Source organism: Thunnus albacares, chromosome 17 (genome assembly GCF_914725855.1).
Source record: "Thunnus albacares chromosome 17, fThuAlb1.1, whole genome shotgun sequence".
Lineage (NCBI taxonomy): Eukaryota > Metazoa > Chordata > Actinopteri > Scombriformes > Scombridae > Thunnus > Thunnus albacares.
Window position 1 is genome coordinate 12,911,067 of NC_058122.1, and position 22,653 is coordinate 12,933,719.

At 40.9% G+C, this 22,653-nt stretch overlaps 1 protein-coding gene across 7 annotated transcripts in view; it reads left to right on the forward strand.

Annotated features, from left to right (window-relative positions):
* The window catches only part of cacna1ia (calcium voltage-gated channel subunit alpha1 Ia), a 111,343-nt gene that overhangs the window by 65,595 nt on the left and 23,095 nt on the right, over positions 1-22,653 (forward strand). For 6 of the 7 annotated variants that reach the window (XM_044330721.1, XM_044330722.1, XM_044330725.1 and 3 more), the window contains 19 exons: positions 245-569; positions 861-1,258; positions 4,809-4,960; positions 5,592-5,777; positions 7,752-7,869; positions 8,030-8,185; positions 8,928-9,018; positions 10,214-10,368; positions 10,831-11,553; positions 12,177-12,277; positions 13,288-13,411; positions 13,635-13,703; positions 15,303-15,481; positions 16,035-16,161; positions 16,473-16,598; positions 16,728-16,817; positions 17,196-17,388; positions 18,212-18,363; positions 20,877-20,986. In XM_044330721.1, the coding sequence (XP_044186656.1) occupies positions 245-569; positions 861-1,258; positions 4,809-4,960; positions 5,592-5,777; positions 7,752-7,869; positions 8,030-8,185; positions 8,928-9,018; positions 10,214-10,368; positions 10,831-11,553; positions 12,177-12,277; positions 13,288-13,411; positions 13,635-13,703; positions 15,303-15,481; positions 16,035-16,161; positions 16,473-16,598; positions 16,728-16,817; positions 17,196-17,388; positions 18,212-18,363; positions 20,877-20,986 (3,575 nt within the window). The remainder of the gene's footprint in view (positions 1-244; positions 570-860; positions 1,259-4,808; positions 4,961-5,591; positions 5,778-7,751; positions 7,870-8,029; positions 8,186-8,927; positions 9,019-10,213; positions 10,369-10,830; positions 11,554-12,176; positions 12,278-13,287; positions 13,412-13,634; positions 13,704-15,302; positions 15,482-16,034; positions 16,162-16,472; positions 16,599-16,727; positions 16,818-17,195; positions 17,389-18,211; positions 18,364-20,876; positions 20,987-22,653) is intronic. The other variant, XM_044330723.1, reaches the window with a different exon arrangement.

Consider the following 22,653-nt stretch of genomic DNA (forward strand, 5'->3'; position numbering starts at 1 on the left):
GCGCCGATTTTAAATAAGACACTGAACTGGTGCTTCTTGGTTTATTTAGGGTAGTTACGTTTGTTTAATCTTGGCTTCTGCACTAGCTCTTGACTCCCTTTCTTTTCCACAAAACAATTCATCCTTTGTGAGCCCAGAGTTCTTTGCAGTCATTTTCAGTTGGTTGCACTGGCTTTATTTCACTTGATGTACTGTACATCACACCAAGTTCCAACCTTCTGTTTGTTGTTCTACACCCATCCAGATTGGTTCATTCTTCATGATCAACCTGTGCCTGGTGGTTATTGCCACTCAGTTCTCAGAGACCAAACAGCGGGAACACCAGCTGATGCAGGAGCAAAGGGCGCAATGCCTGTCCTCCTCCACCCTGGCCAGCATGGCTGAGCCAGGAGATTGCTATGAGGAGATCTTCCAGCTGGTCTGCCATGTCCTCCGCAAGGCTAAGAGGAGATCGGCAGCTCTCTACTACACGCTGAGGGGCAAGCCCCCGCCTGCTGGTGGAGGCAGGGGCAACAGGCGTGGTGGAGGGAATGTGAATGGAGAGCGCCACCATTCAAGGCACCCAAAATGTGAGTAGGGGGACCTCAGAAAATGCATATGTTTTATTTATGTAACATTTGACATTTTAATTTCAGACAACATGTAGAACTGTGTAACTGGGTTTGAGTATAAATACAGTATGGCTGTATTTTAATGGATGAGATTTTAACTTTTACTTTTGGTAAGGTCTGCCTCATATTGTCCAAAATATACTTTACATCTTGATTTTTCTTATCATGCAAAAGAACACCTGAACATCTGAAATTAAAGTGCATCCACAGGCTCATATTCTCTCTATTTCATTGCCTGCATCTCTGTAGTATCCCACTGTCCACACCAAAGCAAGCAAGACCATGGCTCTCAGCCACTAGCCAACTCCATCAGTCTGGCTGTGCCTGAGAATCCCGAGGACTGCCCTATATGTGCATTAGCATTAAAAGAGGGTGCGAGGGCTGTGGGAGACTCCGCCAACGGGGAGGAAGATGAGGAGGATGCTGTGAAGGAGACCAGCAAGGAGGAGAACCACTTAGAGGAGAGAGGAGATGGAGAGAGGAAGAAGAAGAAGAAGAAGAAGACATGCTTTAGATATTGTAAGGACATTTGGAATGGTATGAGGAGGAGACTGTGGGGCATTGTGGAGAGCAAGTACTTCAGCAGGGGCATCATGATCGCTATTCTCATCAACACCATCAGTATGGGCATCGAACATCATAACCAGGTAAGATGTTCTGGTCAGTGCTGTCACCTGTTCCTGTTTTTGTTGTCTTAATGTGGTGCAAACTCACACGTCGTGTATTTCACATTAAAAGCATTCCAGTGGTGTTGCTTTTCTGCAAGAGGCAAATACCAAGAAAGAACAAAAAAATTGATCACCATAAATTAATCAAAGACAGAGCAGTATTTCTTTTAAAAAGAGGAACTCAGAGTTGTTTAAATGATGGAAATTCTCCAATGGAAATGTACACTCGCTCTATGTGAGCATTTATAGCACAGGCTGCCATTTGAGATATGTATTTATTTATTTATGAACTGATTTCAAATACCTGTAATTTGGCAACAAAGATATTGAATGTTTTGAAAAATGGTTTAATACAATGGCCGTTACCCTCATCCGTTGCCTTTAATCCGTTAGCCTGACAAACTATAGTGTCAAAACGATCTGTTAGCATAATCATCTCTCTTGCTCCCTTCTCACTCCCACAAATCAGCACAGCCTCAGCAGATAAACCATCATCACCGCTGATGAAGGATTGCTGCTATAAATAATATAATAGCCGATGACATTCAGAAGGATGAGTGTGGGAGTGGAGAATCACTGCCATGCCGTTTCCTGACAGAGGTGTAAACATTTAGCCTAGCGGTAGACAAAACCGAGCTGGCTTTTAACATTGGCCAGGCTCCTCAGAAGCAGACAAGGCAGGTGTCTGAGAGCGCAAGTGAGAGAAGCCTGCCAAGAGTACACACACACACGCACACATACAAACACATAGAGGTGCAAACACACATTCTATTTGTGCCTGGTGTGTGCATGAATATACACAAATATCTTTTTAAAACTGTGTGCATGCACCAACAAAAAGACATGAAGGCGCATACACTCACAAGCTGTTACATAAAACAGCTTTTTCTTTTTCCTTCATTTCTCTATTTCAAATCACGCCATTCTCTTTTCTCTCAGCACTTGTTTTTAAATCTCTTTCTCTCCTACTCCCTCCCTTGCTAATTTTACTTCCACCTCTCTCCCATTATTTTCTCCTTAAATCCCTCTGTGCACCTTTGCTTTGCACGTTCCTTCCCCCCACTTGTTCCTTTGTTCCTCACCGTCTTCCTTCCTTCCTCCCCGTACGTCCTCCCCGCCTTACCTCAAGCGTCTCATCTACTCCCTGACTCTTTTTTACCTCCCTCAGCTTCACCCTCCGTCTCCCCACTTCTCCCTCTCTTTCTCATCCACCCACTCACTCTTTGACAGCGTACAGAGTAGTTGCTTTCTCTCATCTCTGAAGACTCTAAAAATAAACGAGGTGAGGGGGGGTGGGGAGACGAGCGTGAGGGGAAGAGCGAGGCAGACGCCGGTTACACAGCAGTTTTCAGCTCAATTCCCTGTGTGATTTTGTGTGTGTGTGTGTGTGTGTGTGTGTGAGCGAGTGTGTGCGTTTCAAAGTAGGCATGTATGCGGAAACACAACATTACACATTTGCATGCAGTCTGTCTGTCTTTGGAGTCTTTCTCCCTCCACAGTTTCCACAGGCTGATACAGAAGCAGTGATACAAGTGTGTGTTTTTGCTCTGCAGTAGGAGTGCCTTACCTCATGTGATTTTGTTCTAAAACAGGAACTCTGAAGCTGATGTGCTTCTCCCTGAAAAACAGCTAACTACAAGGCTGCCTTACTTGCACCACACCCTCGGGAAATGTCAAACCTGAAGTGTGTGGTTTTAAATTTTTAAAAAAGTATACTATTCTGTAGGTATGACCTTGAAGATTTTTTTCATTTTTATAGCTGTGTTGAACTATAACTGACTAATTCATCAGATGGTGCTGCACAAGTTTGAAGACAAGCTGCCTATTTGCATTCATGTGAGGTCTGTGGACATATATCTTTCGTGGGAAAGAAACGGGTACATTGGAGTTCAGGCTTGGAGGTTCATTCATACTTAAGCAACATTCACACGCTGGATGAAGACACATTTTTAGGGAGAAACAGGAAAATATGTTTGTATGAGAGGAAGTAAAGGATAAAACATGAGATATTATTTGGGAGATGGGAGCTACAACGATCTGAAGAAGGAGAGGGAGGAATGATGGTATTTTGTCTGAGTTAAACTGTGGTGTCAAGGGCTGTGATGGTTCTGTCAATAGCAATAAATCTCATATCCTGTGTTTGTAATCAGGACTAGTGAGTGAGTCGTGGACATAGGTCAAGGTTAGAGCTACTGTAACTGCTGAAGATTAAAAAACTATAGTGTCTGCGCATATGTGCACATTTATCTTTGCATTCCTTATTCCCCACTACAACTCATAATTTTATTGTCATTATCAGTTTTAATATTTAGACTTATTTCCTTTTCTTCCATCCCTTTTATCATTCTTGCTCTTCCTTGCTCTATCTAAGTAAATTCCTCTCCTCTCCTTCCTTCTCCTCTCCTCACCTTTCCCCACCATCTAATCCCAAACAGTTCCCCCGCTCTCTCCTCTTTTTTTCCCTTCTCCTTTACCTCGATTCCTCCTCTCCCCAGTTCTTCCTCCTCTGATCGACAGGAGGATATTGATCAGGAAGAGATGGGTCTGCCTGATAATGAGACTCAGGAAGAAAAAGAAAAAGGGATGGAGAACTAGGGGGATGGAGATAGATTGGGAGAAAAAGCGGATTAGAGGAAGGGAGGGATGAAAGTGTGTTTTTCTTTGACATGGTTTGCTAACTTTGGCAGGGCTAGCTGGCTATTTCTCTGCTGGCTTGGAAACTGAAATTCACAGGGGGTATCAGAGAAAGCATCTGATCCATATCATGCATAACACACATTCACTCACACACACAAAGTATACGTCTGCACATGCACATACAAATGGAAATAAACCCAGAATTGACTGGAGCATGTGTGTGTGTGTGTGTGTGCTTGTTCCTTGTGTGTGCAGTTTATGTTCCTTTGCCAATTCCTGATAACATGCTCTTTTATTCAGCCAGTGTTTGACACCATGTGCTACACGGACAATGCACACTCCTCATTCTCTTTCTCAATTTACTGTTTATTTTTGCTGATGTGATGTTCCCTAAATTTTCCTTTACAATTTCACATAAACAGCTGTGCTAAAAAAAAACCACAATATGTGTCCATATGTTTTCAGTCTATTTTCTTCCTCTTTGACTGTTTTCTATCTAAGATAAGATGTGTGAGTGTTAATTTTATTTGCCAGGTAGGGGAGAATTCTCCTTTCAAGTGAGTGACAGTTTGAGTGACAGCCTTTTTCAATACAGGCGGATAAATGTGATGCGTACACAATTGTTTTCCTCACAGTGCCTCCAGCATCTTTTGTTGCAGCAGCCATGATTGCAAAGCAGGTGTTTATTATCAACTATGTTTTTATCTCTTTGTCTGTACCTGCCTCTATCTGTCTATCACTGCTCTGTTATTAACTTGGAACGCTTGCAGTTGGAACTCACCCCATCTTTTGCCTACCACTCTTTGTGCAATTCTGCCAACTTCCACATCGTACATGCTCCTTACATTTTGTGTTTCTGTGTTTCTGTGACCCTCCACCTTCTTCCAACCAGCCTGACGAGTTGACAAATGTCCTGGAAATCTGCAACATTGTCTTCACCAGCATGTTCACCCTGGAGATGATCCTAAAGCTGACCGCTTTTGGCTTCTTTGAGTACCTGAGGAACCCCTATAACATCTTTGACGGCATCATTGTCATCATCAGGTCTGCGATCTATAAAATATTTACACTATCAATTGCAGAGCCATTGTTCGTAATCATAACATCTACATTAAAATGAGAGAATCCAAATCACTCATTTGGAAATTAATGAGAGCTTTTGTCCAAATGTGTCATGATACTGTGCATCAAATGAGTTTCAAGATACACCCTTGTCTCCAAAAAATAACCATGGTTACCATTTTTTGGTGTATTCCCAATGGAGCTTCACATAATAACACTACTCAGTTTATGTGACAAGTGTTTAATATAGAAACAGTCTAGCAGCATAGGGATAAAATATGCAAAATGCAGCAGTATTCCTTATCACACAGCAGTATGGATTATGTATGGCGGCAGACTCTGAATTTCTATACCTTAAAAATGTGCAGCAGTGTGTTTTCGTGCAGTGTAAAAGACTTATCCTCTCATCTAATCTTTTCTTATCTGGTCTTTCCCTTCTTGCTATTTAGTTTTTTATCTGCCTCTCCCCACATGTCTGTCAATTATATCAAAACACATTTGAACTTTAACTCTTTCTCCTTACAGTTTGTCCACATCTTCCAATTTCTCACTTTATCTCTGTTTCTGTCTGTTATACGCACATCCACCCAATGCAACATACTGTACACCCCAGTGTGTGTGAGATCATCGGCCAGGCAGACGGTGGCTTGTCAGTGCTGAGAACCTTCAGGCTGCTCAGGGTCATCAAGCTGGTGAGGTTCATGCCTGCGTTGAGGCGGCAGCTGGTGGTGCTGATGAAGACGATGGACAACGTAGCCACCTTCTGCATGCTGCTCATGCTCTTCATCTTCATATTCAGGTAACAGGGGAGCAGAGGGGCATGCGTTTATATGAAATATGCCACAGAAAAAAAGAGATTAGCGAGACACAGAGAAGGGAGGAATGTGTTAAATAAGAATCTGCAGAGTAGGATAATAGAGATTGTGGTGAGTTGTGCGTGTCTGTTTGTATGTATATATCTATGTATATGTGTGCAGTATGGTGCCTGATAGTGTAGCAGCCTTAGACAGGTTGTTTTGTTGCCACTCCAAAACTTTGAATACAAAAATAAGCTGATTGAATATCAAATTAAGATGAAATATAGTGGTTGAGCATGGTGCAGGCAGACATAGCCAAAGGCCTGAACACAGTTTGTGCCAAATAATAGGATTAGCTTCCAGTTATTGGAGATGCATCTCATCTTTGTCCAAACCATATCTCAGCTATGTCAAGGCTTTTCTCTTTTTGACCTGCTTCCTCCTCCAGTGTTACTTTTGCCATGAAGGTTATGATTACCTGTGCTTGTTTGTCTGTCTGCCAGTAGGATATATATATATATATATATATATATATATATAAATCCGACAGCAGTATAAACCTTTGAGTTGCCATGAAATTAGACAGACAGATAGTCCTTCAGCCAAAGAACAATGATAACAACACACTGTTACTATTTCACTGACAGATACAGACAGAAAGTAATTTCAAATTTCAACGGCCTACAAATAACTGATTTGATTTCAAATTGACATGAATATCTTTAGAATCTGTAAAAATTGTGAGCAATGCAGCATTAGCAATGGTTTCTCTTTATAATGAGAAAAGGATGATGTCAATCATAGCATGAGGTCAACTGTTAGAATAAATCAGTGATGGAGAGGGTGAGTAGTCCTAACACTTTGCAGAATTATTCTATAAATAAATAAATTACATGATGCGATAAACAGTCTAGGTTACACCTGAATGAATATTGTGTTGTGGATGCTGAAAACTGTACATAATCATTCACCTTAATCTCTCCTCTTATTAACCTCCCCAGTGCGCACGCACACACACACACACACACACACACACACACACACACACACACACCCTGCTCTGTTTTCCCTCTAATTCCACTGGGTGTGATAACCAAAAATTAAGATGGTATTCACAGAATTATTGTTTGTAATTTTCATCGTGATTGTTGCGAGTGCAATAATATTTATATAACAGATCTGAGTTCCACAGCAGCATAATGCTATTCTTTGTTTGAGCACGTCTGTGTGTGATCTCGGATGTGTGTGTATTACCTGCCGGCCAGGTTCTTTACCCCTGCAGCACAGCTATCAAGCACAACTGTGCATCAAGACAGATGGCATCAGAGCTTTTAGCAAGCTAATCTTAGCCTGAGCAAGTGGCATTTACCTTATAGAACATATCTAGCCACTATAGCTTTTAGTAAAACATTAACGTACAGTGCCACTTTGCTAAGACTTTGAAACCTTCCTGTAATTGCTCTAAAGAAAGAAGCAATGAATGAGAATATTAACAGCATTATCTGGAGTCATGTCACAACTGCAGATGGATGCAGATAGAAGGGAAAGAGCAGGAGGGAGGAAAATAGGAGAATGAAAGACAGAAAAAAAAAGATTTTAATGAAACAACTAGAAGATTGTGATGGATATTTGTTTATGTATATGTGAGTAACCATGTATTCATTTAATGCATGTGTGAGTTTGTTTTAAAGCTAAAGTCTAGAACATAATCATGTATGAAAAGACACAAGATTAGTTTTATCATTTCCTTTCTCCTACTTTAATAATAAGTCATTTCATTCATTCTAATTTTGAATGCACATTCAGATTTGACAAATATAGAGCTCGTGGCACATGTACAATACCAGTCAAATGTTTGGACACACCTTCCCATTCTCTTGAATCCAAAAGTCCTACATGTCAATTCAATAACCCAACTGTACTATATTCTACAATGTGTTTGACTGAATTATTGGAAAAACCTTCTCATGTTGCAGTATCCTGGGGATGCATATTTTCGGTTGTAAGTTCAGTCTGAAGACAGAGGCAGGAGACACAGTGCCTGACAGGAAGAACTTTGACTCCCTGCTCTGGGCCATCGTCACTGTCTTTCAGGTACAGATAGTTTCATCACATGCTAAACACACACACACATCAACACACTTTTATTTCCCAAATGTGCTTGTGAACTTATTTTTTGCACCTGTATGCACGTTTGTGTGTGTAAAGTATGTACTGTGTGTGTTCCTCCACTCTGTGTATATATTTGCTGTAGATTCTGACCCAGGAGGACTGGAACATGGTGCTGTACAATGGCATGGCCTCCACCTCGCCCTGTGCTGCCCTCTACTTTGTAGCTCTTATGACTTTTGGAAACTACGTGCTCTTCAATTTACTGGTTGCCATCTTGGTAGAGGGTTTCCAAGCTGAGGTGAGACATGGGTAGCCATCTTGGTTTAGGGCATTGGAAAGGAGACACTTTGTCAAACACAAATTAACTAAACCAAATGTTATATGGAATAAGCTAGCATATTAGTCCTACAGTGTTGTGCTATAAGGTGAGAACATGATGCATAATGTAACACAGTCCGATATTTATTGAGTTGTTTGACCCTTATGGGTTGAGACATGTTATAATTTTGTCGCACAATTTAATGAAACACATGGATGTGACTGAGAAAGCAAATATCTTTGTCCCTCTTGTTATTAAATAAAACATTTTTTATATAGTGTACATATAATAACAATAATAAATGAGAAATAAGAAGGGTTGAATATTAATCCTCAATACTTTGTGAGCACTGACCTAATTTGTATCCATAAAAGTAACAAAAGTTGGCACTGAATGCTTGGAGAGAGATTTAGTTTTATTTATTTATTCTTTTATCATATATTGCTTGATTTAATTCACAATAACATGTATAAGTCATTTTGTTCTCAAGTTACAAGTTCAGACTTTTGTATTTTAAAGCTGAATTTGACAAGTGAACGTAAACCAGAAGAGCTTGGGAAGAAATTGAGCCATTTGGAAATTGAGTTATTTGGGTAATAGGAGAGGAAAAACAATTAGCAGGTCCTAATTAAATTAGCTTGTGATTGATTCACTATTTCAATACTTTTTTACTCTTTCTCCCTCTACATTTTGTCTCACTTTCCCACTGTCCCAAATACAGGGAGATGCAAACCGCTCTTACTCAGATGATGACAGGTCTTCCTGCAATTTTGAGGAGAATGATAAGCAGAAAGACTCTCTGCATGTTTCAGGTATGAAATGCCACTAGAGGCTTTACAGCATTTTTTGGATTGAATTTTTTTTTTTTTTTTTAATTTTGATAAATTTAGATTTTTTTTTACTCCATTTCAAATGAAAAGACCATTTCACCTCTAAATGTAGGTTGTTGCATGGAATAGGTTTATAATAATATGTATTTACAACTTCACAATTTCAGTCATTTATTGCCAAATGCCAACTTTGAACTTGAAGCTGTGCTTATTATATCATCTTTCATTCATTGTAACCTGATTTGACCTTTATTTTCTGCCTATTTCCAAAATTGCTTGAACACTGGAATATGCATTTCAAACAAGTTACCTGGCTTTCTTATCTGGATTATAAAATAATTTCAAATATGCAAAATTACTCCTGTAAAAGTGATCCTAGAATTTTTATAATCTCACAGCATTGCCTTGATAAACACTGACTGGGTATAGGAGCACCATCGTGTGTGCTCTGGGGTAGAAGTGTAACCACCCCTCTAGCCATCCAGCACTCCGGAAAGCTACTGTATCAGCTGATTCGTTGTGCCTCAGGGATCAAAAGTGTTGCCTCTTGTTCGATTTCCACAACAAATATTGCTAAGCTGCACAAAGCTGCACAAACTTTAAAGAATGCATGCCTAATGCAACTTCTCCATCCACTCCTCTCCCCTCTTCTCCCTGTTGGCATAACAAAAGTGAACTCACCAAGAACAAGCCAAAGCATCGTGCAGTGTAGAGTAGCACTTAGCAGCACATTAGAGGCCTCCGATGATGTCTGATCACAGTTCTCCTGAGCCTAAATATTCCTCTTAATTGTCAGTCTACATGAAAAAAAAAACACATTTAGAGTGTTAATGTTCCTTGAGACCTATTTTAAAATATATGTTTGAAAATAGACAAACCTCTTTCATGCCATTACAAGCTCCTCTCTGTCTCCTTTGAAGTGATACAGTGTAAAGGAAACTTCTGCATGTCTGAGTTGGCCATAATTTGTTTTAGGACTTTTATCTTTCACAGTGATGGAGGAACCTAAGTTCAGAGAGAAGCAGCAACAGAAGGAGGGAAGAGTCTTTCCAATGCTGTCTTCCTTTGACTGTTACCTCCACTCATCCATCTTACCTCTTCTCCTCCTTCCCTTCATCACAACATTCATCTTAACTTCCTTCCATCTTCTCCTCTCTCCACTCACTCTTTTCTACAGACCCAAAGATCTGTACACTGACCCCTAATGGGCACCTGGACATGTCTCCACTGCCTGCTGGTCTGTTTCCAGGAGAGAGACTGACCTTTGCTCTCAGCTCCAGGAAGAACAGTGTTATTTCTCTTGGCAGGGCCAACCTGGAGCAGAAGGCTGTGGTAAGTGGGGAGGACTGTAAAAGAGAAAGTCTGTGAAATACATAGCCACAGTTTGTTAGTTCTTTAGTTCTTGGTTGACTGACTAGTCATTATGTTTTGACATGACTGAGTTATTTCTTTGAAAGTTGTGTGTTAGATTGCCCCATTACTCATAGTTCCATAATGGCATTTCATCAGAAGCACATCAAAGGTTTTATTTTGCCTTATTAATTTGCAGGACAATAATATGCAACAGAAATTTCACTATTTTCAATTCAACAGAACATTGGATCAGCTAATTAAATGTTAGGGAATCATAGTGTATGCTTACACTGCTTTATTTTCCTTTATTTCATTATTATGATAAGATGATGATGTGGCCATTGGATCAGTTCTGGTTACTTTTGTTGGTAATCCAGACTTCTAGAGAATGGCTCAGATTTACATGGAAATGAAAGGAAACTCTCTCTCTTTTTCTCTCAGTATCCAGGTCGGAGTTACCACAACTGGGGCCGCCCACTGGCTCCCCAGCCTCAGGCTTTGTGGGCCCGTCGTTCCAGCTGGAACAGCCTGGTAGGATGCCACCCCTGTTCCTCCTCATCTCCCTCCGCTAGTCCAGCCTTCACACCCACCTCTGCAAGGCCTTTCTATGGCTACGGCCTGGGGGGTCTGGGAGGGGTGGTTGGAGGAAGCCTTCGTATCCGGGGTCCTCGTGCCTCTTCACCGCCCCCGCACCACCACCTCCACCATGCCCATCCAGACGAGGCAGAATCTCTTCTCTCTCCTCCTGCTGTTGCTCCCCACGCTCTTCACCTTCCCCATCCTATGCTCCCGGGCCATTTTGTACCCAGGAGGGACCGCAGAGCTCTATCACTAGAGCTGCCCCACCTGCTGCAGGTCCCAGGAGCCCCACACCCTCCGCCGCCACCACACCACCTGCTGCCTCAGAGGAAGAAGAGCTTCTCTGGGGGGATGGTAATCAGTGGAGGTGGTGGCAGTGGGCTCGATACTCTGGGTGGTTTAGGAGTGGTGCACCAAGACTGTAATGGGAAGACTCCACTGTCGCAGCTTTTCCAGCCACCTCCTAGACACCCGACTGAGCAGGCTGGAGGGGCAAACAACCAGAGCCAGCTGATGGCTGAAGTCTTCCCCCAGGTTAACACACGCAGCAAGGACCAGGAGGACCTGGACGATGATATTGAATATGTAAGTTATGAGTGTGTTAGAGAGGGAATTATGGTAATAGCATTAGGAAAAGCTTGGTGAGTAAGTGAAGTAATGTTATGCAACCAATATCCTATGATACACTGTCCCATTCCACAGATTTAAATAAGAATCCCTGAGACAGTATGTAACAGTGTCTGAAAAGAACAAAGAAACACAATATATCCTTGTGATTCTCAATAACCCAACCATTAGCTTTTGTGTTAAAGTACAAGATTTTACATGTGTAATAATCTCCCGCTCTCTTGTGTAGGATTTTCAAGTACTTTGTATAAAGCCTGCACTCCCTATCACCTGGGCCTCATGGGAGTCCCATTGTTTTCATTGTAAACAAGGCTGTGTACGAGCGAAACAAGGTTAATTAGAAAGGACTATTTAGACAGCGGGAGGGAGAGCTATACAGATGGTAATTTTGGGAGATGCTCCGAGCTGTTGCTATAGAAGTGTTTCACTTTTGTAAATAATTCAAATAAGGAGTCTAAACAATCAGTTTCTCTGTGCAACTCTTTGTGTCTTTTTGTGTTTACTACATGATTATATGATGCACGGTGTATGGGCTCTGCTTGTGTGCGTGCGTACCCTGATGTGTGTATTCTTTGCTGCAGAGTTTGTGCTTCCGCATCCAGAAGATGTTAGAAGCATACAAACCAGACTGGTGTGAGACCAGAGAGGACTGGTCTGTCTTCCTGTTCTCCCCGCAGAACAGGTGAGTCCCCGTTATCCCTCGCTCCACTTTTTCTTTAGTAATGGAGTGACTCGTCTGCATCCACAGATTTAAAATGCGTGCTGTTTCGTAGCCGAAGTCACAACAACCTCTCATACAAACAGAATAATAGCTGGCCACAGGACGTATCTCACCAAAACAATACTAAGAATGGGTCGCCACCTTTTATTCCCCACTTCATCAAAAGGAAGGACAGGTTGCCAAGCTTCCACAGAGAAGGACTATATTAGGGTATTGATCGTCACCTTGCAAATGACAAAGGGATATTCTCTACCGCCTCATGTCCTGTTAGAGAGCAAGAAACAGGCCTCGGGGGGGTAAATTTAATGCCATAGGCAACTCATTAAATTGTGCATTAACTTGCAGTGATGTTGTGTTACAATCTACACAGGAAGGGTTTGAATAGACACAGCTGAGTGAGTTTTAATAAAAAGGCATTTAAATGTCTCCCTCTTCTTTTCACTTAATTCTGTTTCTTTCCACCCTTTTCCAATAAACACTGCAGCGAAGATATTTAATTGCTTTTTGGCAGTACATAGTGTCACATTATATTTATAAGGAAATATATATTCAGTATTTTTACTATATGTCTCATCCCTCTCTGTCTCTCTTGGTGTGTCTGTTTCTCTTTTTTATCTCTCTCTAGTCTGTTCTCCCAGCAGACTACTGTACTCAGGAGTCTGGTGCTTCTGAGAGTGTTGTTAATGTAATTTGTTTTGAATTAGGAACGATGTAAACAGGGGCTGAATGAGGCTATTTACTCAGTAAGATGTGAAGGAGCTCCTATGCACTGAGAGGGAATTTGGCTCTATATTCTGATTGAATGGTGGGGGAAGACTGGGGCAGAGTCTTGCCTTACCTTTATGTATTAATCCCCCCATTTTTTCAATTTCTCTTTAGCTAAATTACAATTGAAATGCTTATTTAAACTTTTTTTGTTCTCATTGCTCTCTACCCTCTTCCTCTTTCCTCCTCCTCCCCACTTACTCCAGGTTCAGACAGATATGCCAGTCCATCATAGCCCACAAGCTGTTTGACTATGTGGTGTTGGCCTTCATCTTCTCCAACTGCATCACAGTGGCTCTGGAGAGGCCCAAAATACTACAGGGCAGCTTGGTAAATCCGTCTGAAAAGTGTGCATGTGCGGTGTGTGTAGAAGCTACAGCTCCTGTCTGCCACTTTCATGTGGTAGCTTTTTTTTTTGTATTCTCTAAGGATGAATTCAGTTTTATTATCTAAAAGGTGCCATAAGGAAGGTTTTACTACCCCTAATTACCCCATCTCCCTCTTTTTGACTGTCAATCTCACTCTTTGTCTGTCTTTCTCTCTCTCGCTTCAGGAAAGAGTATTTCTCACCATCTCCAACTACATCTTTACTGCCATCTTTGTGGGCGAGATGACACTCAAGGTAACATTTTACAATCTGTCTCTATTACTGCCAGTGACCCCTGAGTGTAGTGTGTGTACATACTACAGAGACGCATCCTTTTTTGTCTGTCTCCTCCCGTGTCTCCCTGTTTGTCTCTCTCACAGAATTGACTTTGCCTCAGTGCTGAAGGAGCCCAGCCCCTTCCCTTATTTCTTGGCAATTCCCATGTTCCTTTCGGGGAATGGAGCAATTAGGCAATGTCATTAATTAGAGGCTAGTCTTTTCTTATGGATGCGGTCCATCTCCAGCACTCCCCCACACTCTCTCTCCTTCTGTCCTCTCTGATGTTGACTGCGTCTTTTTTAAATCTGTTTTTCCACTCTCCTCATCAGTGCTTTTTCAGACTCTCAATCTCTTTTTTCCCCATCCTTCCTTTCTTTCATTCCCACCCCCCTCCATCCCTAGTCTCTGTATTCTCAGCGAAAGGCTTTGGCACAAGTGGGCCATTAATTATGCACTCCCACAATCAATTATTAACCAATCACAGCCCGTCAATGAGCCACGGACTTGTCAGCCCCCTGGCCGAGCTGTACACGTCTCCCTCTGTGTCTCTGTCTGTCTGAGCCTCGTGTATCTCAATAATGTGTTTGGGTGTGTGTTTGTTTGTGTAGCATTAATCTCTCTCTAGGACTCCACCACTGACTTTAGTGTTATGTACAAGATGCAGCCAAATAAAATGCACCGCACAGCAGGGTTGAGGAATTGGTCAGCATGCTGCCTCACTTTGTAGCGTGGTATTTCATAAGACAGCTTCAGACACAATGTAGCACTCTCCAGACCACATTCAGTAATTCTAATGATTGTAGCTGTATTTAATATGCAATGCCATTTCTCATGCTTTTTCTTTTTTTTTTTCAAAGACAGTAGATATTATAGATTCATAGATAGGAAACAGATTAAAACATAGAATTGTGGGAAGCTGGAAGGTTTTTGCACATTCAGTTTACTTTTTGTCATCGAGGTCAGTTTACATTTTGGCATTTAGACCCAAGATGTTTGCTAGGCACTGATCTTTCAACCATCTTGATAAGTTTGCATGCTAATCCCCACAGTCCCTCTGATGTAAACAACTTCAAATGTCAGTTGCAGATTTCTGCCCAAGCAGGCGTGACGCTCCCACGGCTGCTTAGGAAAACACAGAATCCAGCTTTGTGCGTGTGTATTACAATGCCTGTACAACATCTATCACTCACTCTTGAACTCACAGAGGGGTGAAGTAATAGTAGTTAATAAGGCTAAGACAAAGGCATTGGGACTTTATTACGGCACACCTGGATATTAAACATACTGTTATCTGTGTCAGTGTGTGTGTGTATGTGTGCGTGATTTAAGAATGTGTGTGTCTTGTTAGTGTCAACAGCCTGTTGTCCTACAGCTGCTGATTACCTATTTTGTCTGAAGCTCGTCTCTCATCCTCCGCTCTTTTAATTTCACCTCGTTTTCCTTTGTGCTATAATTTGTATTTTGCACAGCTGGTTCAGAAACAGAAAATAAACTTGTTATTGTGTTTAATTTGCCATATGGCAGAACTGTAGTCCATGTTTTAATACGCCGCTTTACCTTTTTTCTCATACTCAGGTGGTTTCCATGGGTCTCTATATGGGTGAACAGGCTTATTTGCGGAGCAGCTGGAACATCCTGGATGGCTTCCTGGTTTTTGTGTCTTTGATTGACATAGTTGTGTCCATGGCGGGTGGGGCTAAGATCCTGGGTGTACTTAGAGTACTCAGGCTGCTCAGAACATTGCGTCCCCTCAGGTATGTACAAAGCACTGCAGTTGTTTTTTTGGTGTTTTTTTTTTTTAATGTTTTTGTAGATAATTAGCATCTGTGGATAATCATGTTATAAAGTATAACAGCTCTGTTCCTTGTGTTTACAGTTTTATCTTCACAATTTCACACAAGTTCAAAATGTTATTCTCAAACAAAACTGCTGAATGCACTGTGTCCCGAACAGATCAAAAGTCCATTTGCAAACTTATTTGACAATCATAACAGCAGACTGAAGATTTAACCATAAATAATCAATTAAATCCTCCTCAATTTTCTTTCTGGCTACTCCTGTTTCCCCCATAAATGATACAGTCTTTGAGCGAATCACTGCAATTTTCAAGATGCTAAAATGGAGCAATGACACTCATCATTCCCAACATCTGAGATATTGCATATTATACACAGACAGTGAAAGACCATTGTAAGAAATACATTTTATACACAATCTACTTGTTATAAATGCTCTGTTTGTTACTCTCCTTGTATCTCTTTCATTATTGATTCTCTTATTCTCCTCTTAATCCTCTACTTCCTTCAGAGTGATTAGCAGAGCTCCAGGTCTGAAGCTGGTGGTGGAGACCCTCATCACTTCACTCAAACCCATCGGCAACATCGTCCTCATCTGTTGTGCTTTCTTTATCATCTTCGGCATTCTTGGGGTTCAGGTAGGGAATAACTGACCTCCTGTGTCTAATAATGATAACGATACATATTGCATGCATACATTATTGATTCAAGCTGTCATATGGACAGAAATGATTTCTTTCTTTTGTCTCCCTCAAGTAAACTCTCATTGTCTTCCTATGTCTTTCATCACTTCATAACATTTTTCAGCGGGTGGGATCTTTATCCAGCTTATTATTTCACTCAATACCATCATTTCATCTCCTCAGAGGGGATTACTAAGGCTTATTCGTCTGTTTTTATAAAAGTAGTCAGACAGCATCAAAAGCCTTTTTCATTGTTCTATTGACAGCTGTTTAAAGGCAAATTCTTCTACTGCTTCGGCCCCGATGTCAAAAACATCACCAACAAGTCTGACTGTCTGCAAGCCAACTATAAGTGGGTCCACCATAAGTACAACTTTGACAACCTGGGACAGGTAACTGTCATGTGTTTTTCTGGTGTGCATAATGTTTGTTATATGAATGTGTGACAGCACATAATTAAAATAAACTAAATGGATAACAGTTTTCCTTATTGTGTCTGTTGTCTGCTTACTGTTGTCCAGGCTCTGATGTCCCTTTTTGTACTCGCCTCGAAGGACGGCTGGGTAAACATCATGTATCACGGTCTGGATGCTGTGGCCGTGGACCAACAGGTACCCACATATAACTGCACAACAGTTTTTCATAAGAAAAAAACGTTATTATTATAATAACTCATAGAAAAGGATGATATTTCAATTTCTCCTTAAGGATTTGTCTCATTTGTCCATAATGCAATGTAACTGCAAGACACATTATTTTTGAACAACTTATAACACTATACATATATAATAGTGGAATGTCCAAGCAACCAAAAGTTGACTTTTTCTTTAGGCATAGTTAAAATGTAAATCTTACATTTTTATCTGGCTAACTCATTTTCCCTTCCTTCTTCTCTCTGTTTTCATCTTCATCTACCCCTTTCATATCACATCATTTTACATCAAATCAAATCACATCACCAACAAATACACACACCACTGCAACCCCAGCCGGTGACCAACAACAACCCATGGATGCTGCTGTATTTCATCTCCTTCCTCCTCATCGTCAGCTTCTTTGTCCTCAACATGTTTGTTGGCGTGGTGGTGGAGAACTTTCACAAGTGCCGCCAGCACCAAGAGGTGGAGGAGGCCAAGAGGCGAGAGGAGAAGCGACAGCGGCGCATGGAAAAGAAGAGGAGAAGTAAGAGAGATGAATGAGAAGAGAGGGATAGCAGATAGGATATAGAAGGAGTATGGAAGAGGCTAAAAGAGAATTTAAAAAAAAAAACAGAGGCACATGAACAGTTAGAGGAGACGGAAATTGTTTGAGAGGGATAGAAGGAAGAGGGTGGAAGAGATTTAAAGAGTAAGAATCAATAGAATCAGATAAATAATTACTTTATAAACACTCATCATAAAACAGTAATACAAAACACAAAGTGCCTGAAAACAACAGCCTCAGCTCGCTCTACCCCCATTGTTAACATGACACATCACAAGAATCGCTTTCTATCAGTATGTAGAGCTGTGATCAACGCTGATGAAAATGTGTGCTGTAGAAAGAAAGAGAGATGAGAATAGAGATAGACAGATAATAATAAACACACAAACAGCGAGTATCAGTATTGTTAATGTGTTCCGCAGTTTGAGTTTTGAGAGCAGTTTTGTCTGTTGATAGTGATTTCAGCTTGATCACAGCTTTGATCAAGAACTCAGTGTGGAGCAGGTCTTCCCTGGGAAAATCCTCCTCCTACTACACAGGAGGTGATCTGCTATTTCTAGTAGCAACAAGAGCAGTTTGTTTGGAGTTGGCTTAAAATAGTGCTTAAAAGTGTTATTTGTAACAGCCTAGGAGGTTTGAAGTCATCTCAATGATCAATGTACGGTATATCATGAGAAGGATTTTATATCACTGCAGAAAACACATTATACCTTATATATAACAAATATCAGATACAAATATGATACATTTAAAAGTATATAAATATATACATTTAAATATAAATATATTTTTCTACCAACAGAGGCCCAGAAGCTGCCCTACTTCGCCAGCTATGGCCACATGCGCCTGATGATCCACACACTGTGCACAAACCACTACCTGGACCTCATCATCACCTTTATCATCTGCATCAACGTCATCACCATGTCCCTCGAGCACTACAATCAACCTCATGTAAGAAGGAATGTTTATCTGTGTGTGTGTGTGTGCAAAGATGTGTGTCTTTATAGGAGAGAGAGTGAAGTGGGCACAGGTCCAGCTCTGTATTGTACTTGCATTTATGTAAGCATTTATAGATTTTTGCAACTTAGCTCTCACTTCCCCATAAGCTCCTTTTCCACAAAATATGCACAGAAACAGACAGATTCCTACAAGCTCCATCTCAGTAGGAGGATCTTATTCTGGGTATTTATGCAGAGTATTTAATGTCTATCAAATCTTTTTGGCTTTTTTCCTGCACCCCACTACAGTGTTTATATAAAGCCATCCCTTCCCCAAACAACAGCATCTTAAAAAGACCTAGTGATAACTATGACTGGTCAACTCTCATGCTATACCATACCACCAGCGTGTGTTGTGAGTAGCTGCAGTCCATAAAAAGGAGCTGTGATTGCGCTGCTGATTTGATGTGGGTTGCTATGGCGTTTAATTAGTCTCAAAACCTGCGCACATAAAAACCAGGCACACAAGCGCACAGAATAGTAGTAATAGTGCAGAAAACCTTCCTCGTGAGGGAGCGTTTCTGCTCAGCATGCACTAATACGGTCCCGCGAGCACGGGGCTGTGAGCTCAGCTCTCCCTACATGCTCGCAAACTGCTAAACATTTGCTTGCCTGTCAAGTTGACTTTTGAGACTTTGGAGGTGAGAATGGAATAGACAGTGGTTGATGTCTCCGCTCCTTTGATTGGTCACTTTGAATACTGACCATGACTTTTGATTAGCTGTTTTGTTTGATCACTGACACAGTCAAAGACAGGCTGTTGCCAGAGAGAACAGCCATTTTAGCCCTAAGCTGGATAGAGGAAGTCAAACCAGTGAAAGTTTTGATAGGTTCTGATTCCAGTAGTGCACTAACAAGTATTAAATACATGCAGTCAGATACAAGACAAGATATAGTATTTGACATAGCTCAAACAATATTCAAAATTAAGGGGGCAGGAATAGAAATTAAATTAATGTGGATTCCTGTACATATTGGTGTGGATAGAAATGAGCTGGCAGATAAATAGACTATGCAAAAGGAGCAAGAAAAAGAGAAATAAGTATGGTCATAAAATAAAGTAAGGCTGAGGTTAAAAGTATAATAAAACCAGAAATGAAAAAGAAATGGCAGGAGGAGTGGGATAGAGGAAATAAGGGCCAATACTATTAAAGTATTCCAAGAAAAGCAGGAGAAATGAGAGGAAGCAATAAAAATAGAAAGGAGGAGGACATTATATCAAGTATGAGGTTCGGTCACACCTGTCTGAAGAGTACATTAAACATAATCAAAAGTGTGCTACGGATAGATGTGAACATTGCAGACTACATGAAACGGTGGACAAACACTTAAACGTACCCTCCAAAGGAATCACATGACACTTGGTATTAGAGAAATGTTGCAGAGAAGTTCAAGTGATATAAGCGTACAGGGCTATTTTCAGATTTTTAGAAAACAAAGGAATTAATGGGCTAATTTAATGGAATAGTATAGTAAGCATTCTGATCCACACTCCAATCCAAAAGCAGGCAGTAATGCACCTAAAAGTTGTTTGACAAATGCCATTAAACAACAAAAGACATCAGCCCCAGTCTATTCCATACCCCCCTCCAAAGTCTCAAAAGTCAACTCGCAAGTGTAAAGCAGTTGCGGGCACAGAGGGAGGGTCGAGCGAGCGCTCGTCACAGCCCTGTGCTTGTGGGACTGCCTTTGTTCACGTGGAGCAGAAATGCTCCCTCCCTTTTCCGCTCGTGGATACTGTTCTGTGCACTCGTATCACGTGCACATGCCTATTTTATATGAGCGCAGGTCTTGAGACTAATTAAATGCCATAGTTGCTGTCCGAGTGGTATTAGCTGTACAGTACATGTATCTGTCCATTCATGTGCGATAAATGGTGGTTCAAAAGCCTGATAGCATTTTTGTGAGGGAGAGAAAAGTGATTTTTCTTGAGATAAGATGCCTGTTTGACCTTTAAAATGGGGCAAGCTTTCTCAAACTGACCGAGCATCAGATATGGGTCTCGGCTGTATTTGTCAGCTTTTGGACCTGACATTCGACAGCCTCCCACTTGTTAGAAGCACATATTTTACAGCTTTATTCATAAAAGGAGAAAACAGCAAGCAAAAATAATTGCCAATCTCTGCAGTAATGGGAAGCTGGATTGGATGTTCAAAACAAATAAAGCATGCTCTGGAATATGTAAATACTCTGTAAATACAGTTTTGCTTAAAAATGTGTGTTTGTTAAGGGACATAGTGTGTGAGTGTTTGTGGTGCTATGAATGAAGAATGTTCTGTTTTTGCCTCTAGCATGCTTGATTTTACTCTGCAAACAATGGGAATAATTCCAGTTCTACAGTTTCTCCCTGCTGATGCCACTGATACTCCACCCCACCCTACTCCACCGTGCACGCACACACACACGCACACACACACACACACACACACACACACAGACATGCCTCTTAACTCTCTCTTTTTCCAGTCGCTGGATCTCGCCCTGAAGTACTGCAACTATTTCTTCACCTCCACTTTTGTGCTGGAAGCAATACTCAAACTCATCGCCTTCGGCTTCCGCCGCTTCTTCAAAGACAGGTGCAGTGTGTGTTTATACCTTGTGTGTTGGTAGTGTGATTGCGTGAGTGTGTCACTCTGTCTGCATCTAAGTGTATCTGTGGGATGACACTTGTAGCACATGTGTATAATTCTTAGACAAAACAGCTTAGTATCACTGCAAAACTGAGACATCCACTGTGGGATTAGTTAATCTGCTGTCTAGAGGAAGACTGCACTGTACCTGAAGGGTAGCAGCATGATGATTGTCAGTCAATTAGCCTGAAAACTCAAGCATCTTTTGGATTAGATTCTGAAAAATCAGCTTTGTATTTCAAAAAAGAGATTTCATGTCACAAAAAATTACAACATCACTCTGTTTTTTGTCTATTCAGCTAAGTCACTTATCACATATTTGATGTGTAAAAAATGAAACATTAAAGCAACTATCATGGCTCTAGGCACTTGTCATAATCTCTTGAATTAACATATAATATAAATAGTGCTACAATAAACAGTTATTTAGTTCAAAGTGTAATGGCTGCACAAATCCGCCTTTTGCTTTGATCATTATAAATGGAATAGAGGAATAACAGCTTTGACGATATAGAGGATTATGAAACATGTTGAAATATGTGAGCTGGCTATGATGCATTTTGTAATTAAGCTGACTAACCCATACTGTGTTGAAAATATGGATGTCATGACAATTATCACACATCATCAGCTCTGTTAAAGACAACCTACTGTCAATAGAAACAGAAATGTCATTATTACAGCAGAAGAAGTAATAACGTATATAGTGTAGTATAGTAATTAGCTGCATTTGGCCACCATCAAATCACATCCATCAAGTTATTCCATGATGCCAATATGAAATATTTTAAGGGATGTAATTAGTAAAAAAACAAGAAATAAACAAACAAACAAAGAATGAAACTACACCATCATTCTGCTTAATTAAATTGTCTATTAGTTCTCCTTCTCATGTGATACTACTGCACTTTCCAGATCTCCAACTGACTTTGTTTGACCTCTGTGGGAAACACACCTTAGCACTGGTCTGTTCACTTCCACATTCATTCACTCAGAGCCCACACTAATTGAATTGTCACTCACCCAACAGTGATGAGAATGATGTCTTATTCTTTTCAGGGATATGTGGTGACTAATTAAAGGCAGCAACAGATTTGGGAGCTTATATTACACTGATGGTGGTTTAATGTCATTGGCCTATTTTAGTTAGTGAAGAGGAAAAGGGAGCAAGAGATAAGGTGGCAAGGGGGAGGGATAGAGAGAGAGATGGGGAAGAGACAGATAATATATAGGAGGGGAGTCTGGAGTCTGATCAAAGACAAAAAAAGGAAGGGGACAAATGAGTGATGAAATGAGAAAGAGGTGGGCGGATATAGAGAGAATTTATCACACGGTTATCAGCTGGCAATTTGTCTCTTTTTATGTAGTGTCAGCAACAGCCGTGAGCAGTCATTGTGCATAGTGTGATTTATAGGCCAGGGTGACTCTCAGGCCAGCTTTAGAACTGGGTCAATGGAGTAGCAGGTAACACACAAACACACTGCCACATATGCCACTAACAGAGCAGCAGGTACTGTAAGTTTGCAGATATATACGTATGTATGTGTGTGAGTGTGTGTGTGTGTTCAGCCTTTTGATGAGTAACAGGTGCATTGTTTCTATGATTTTGATAT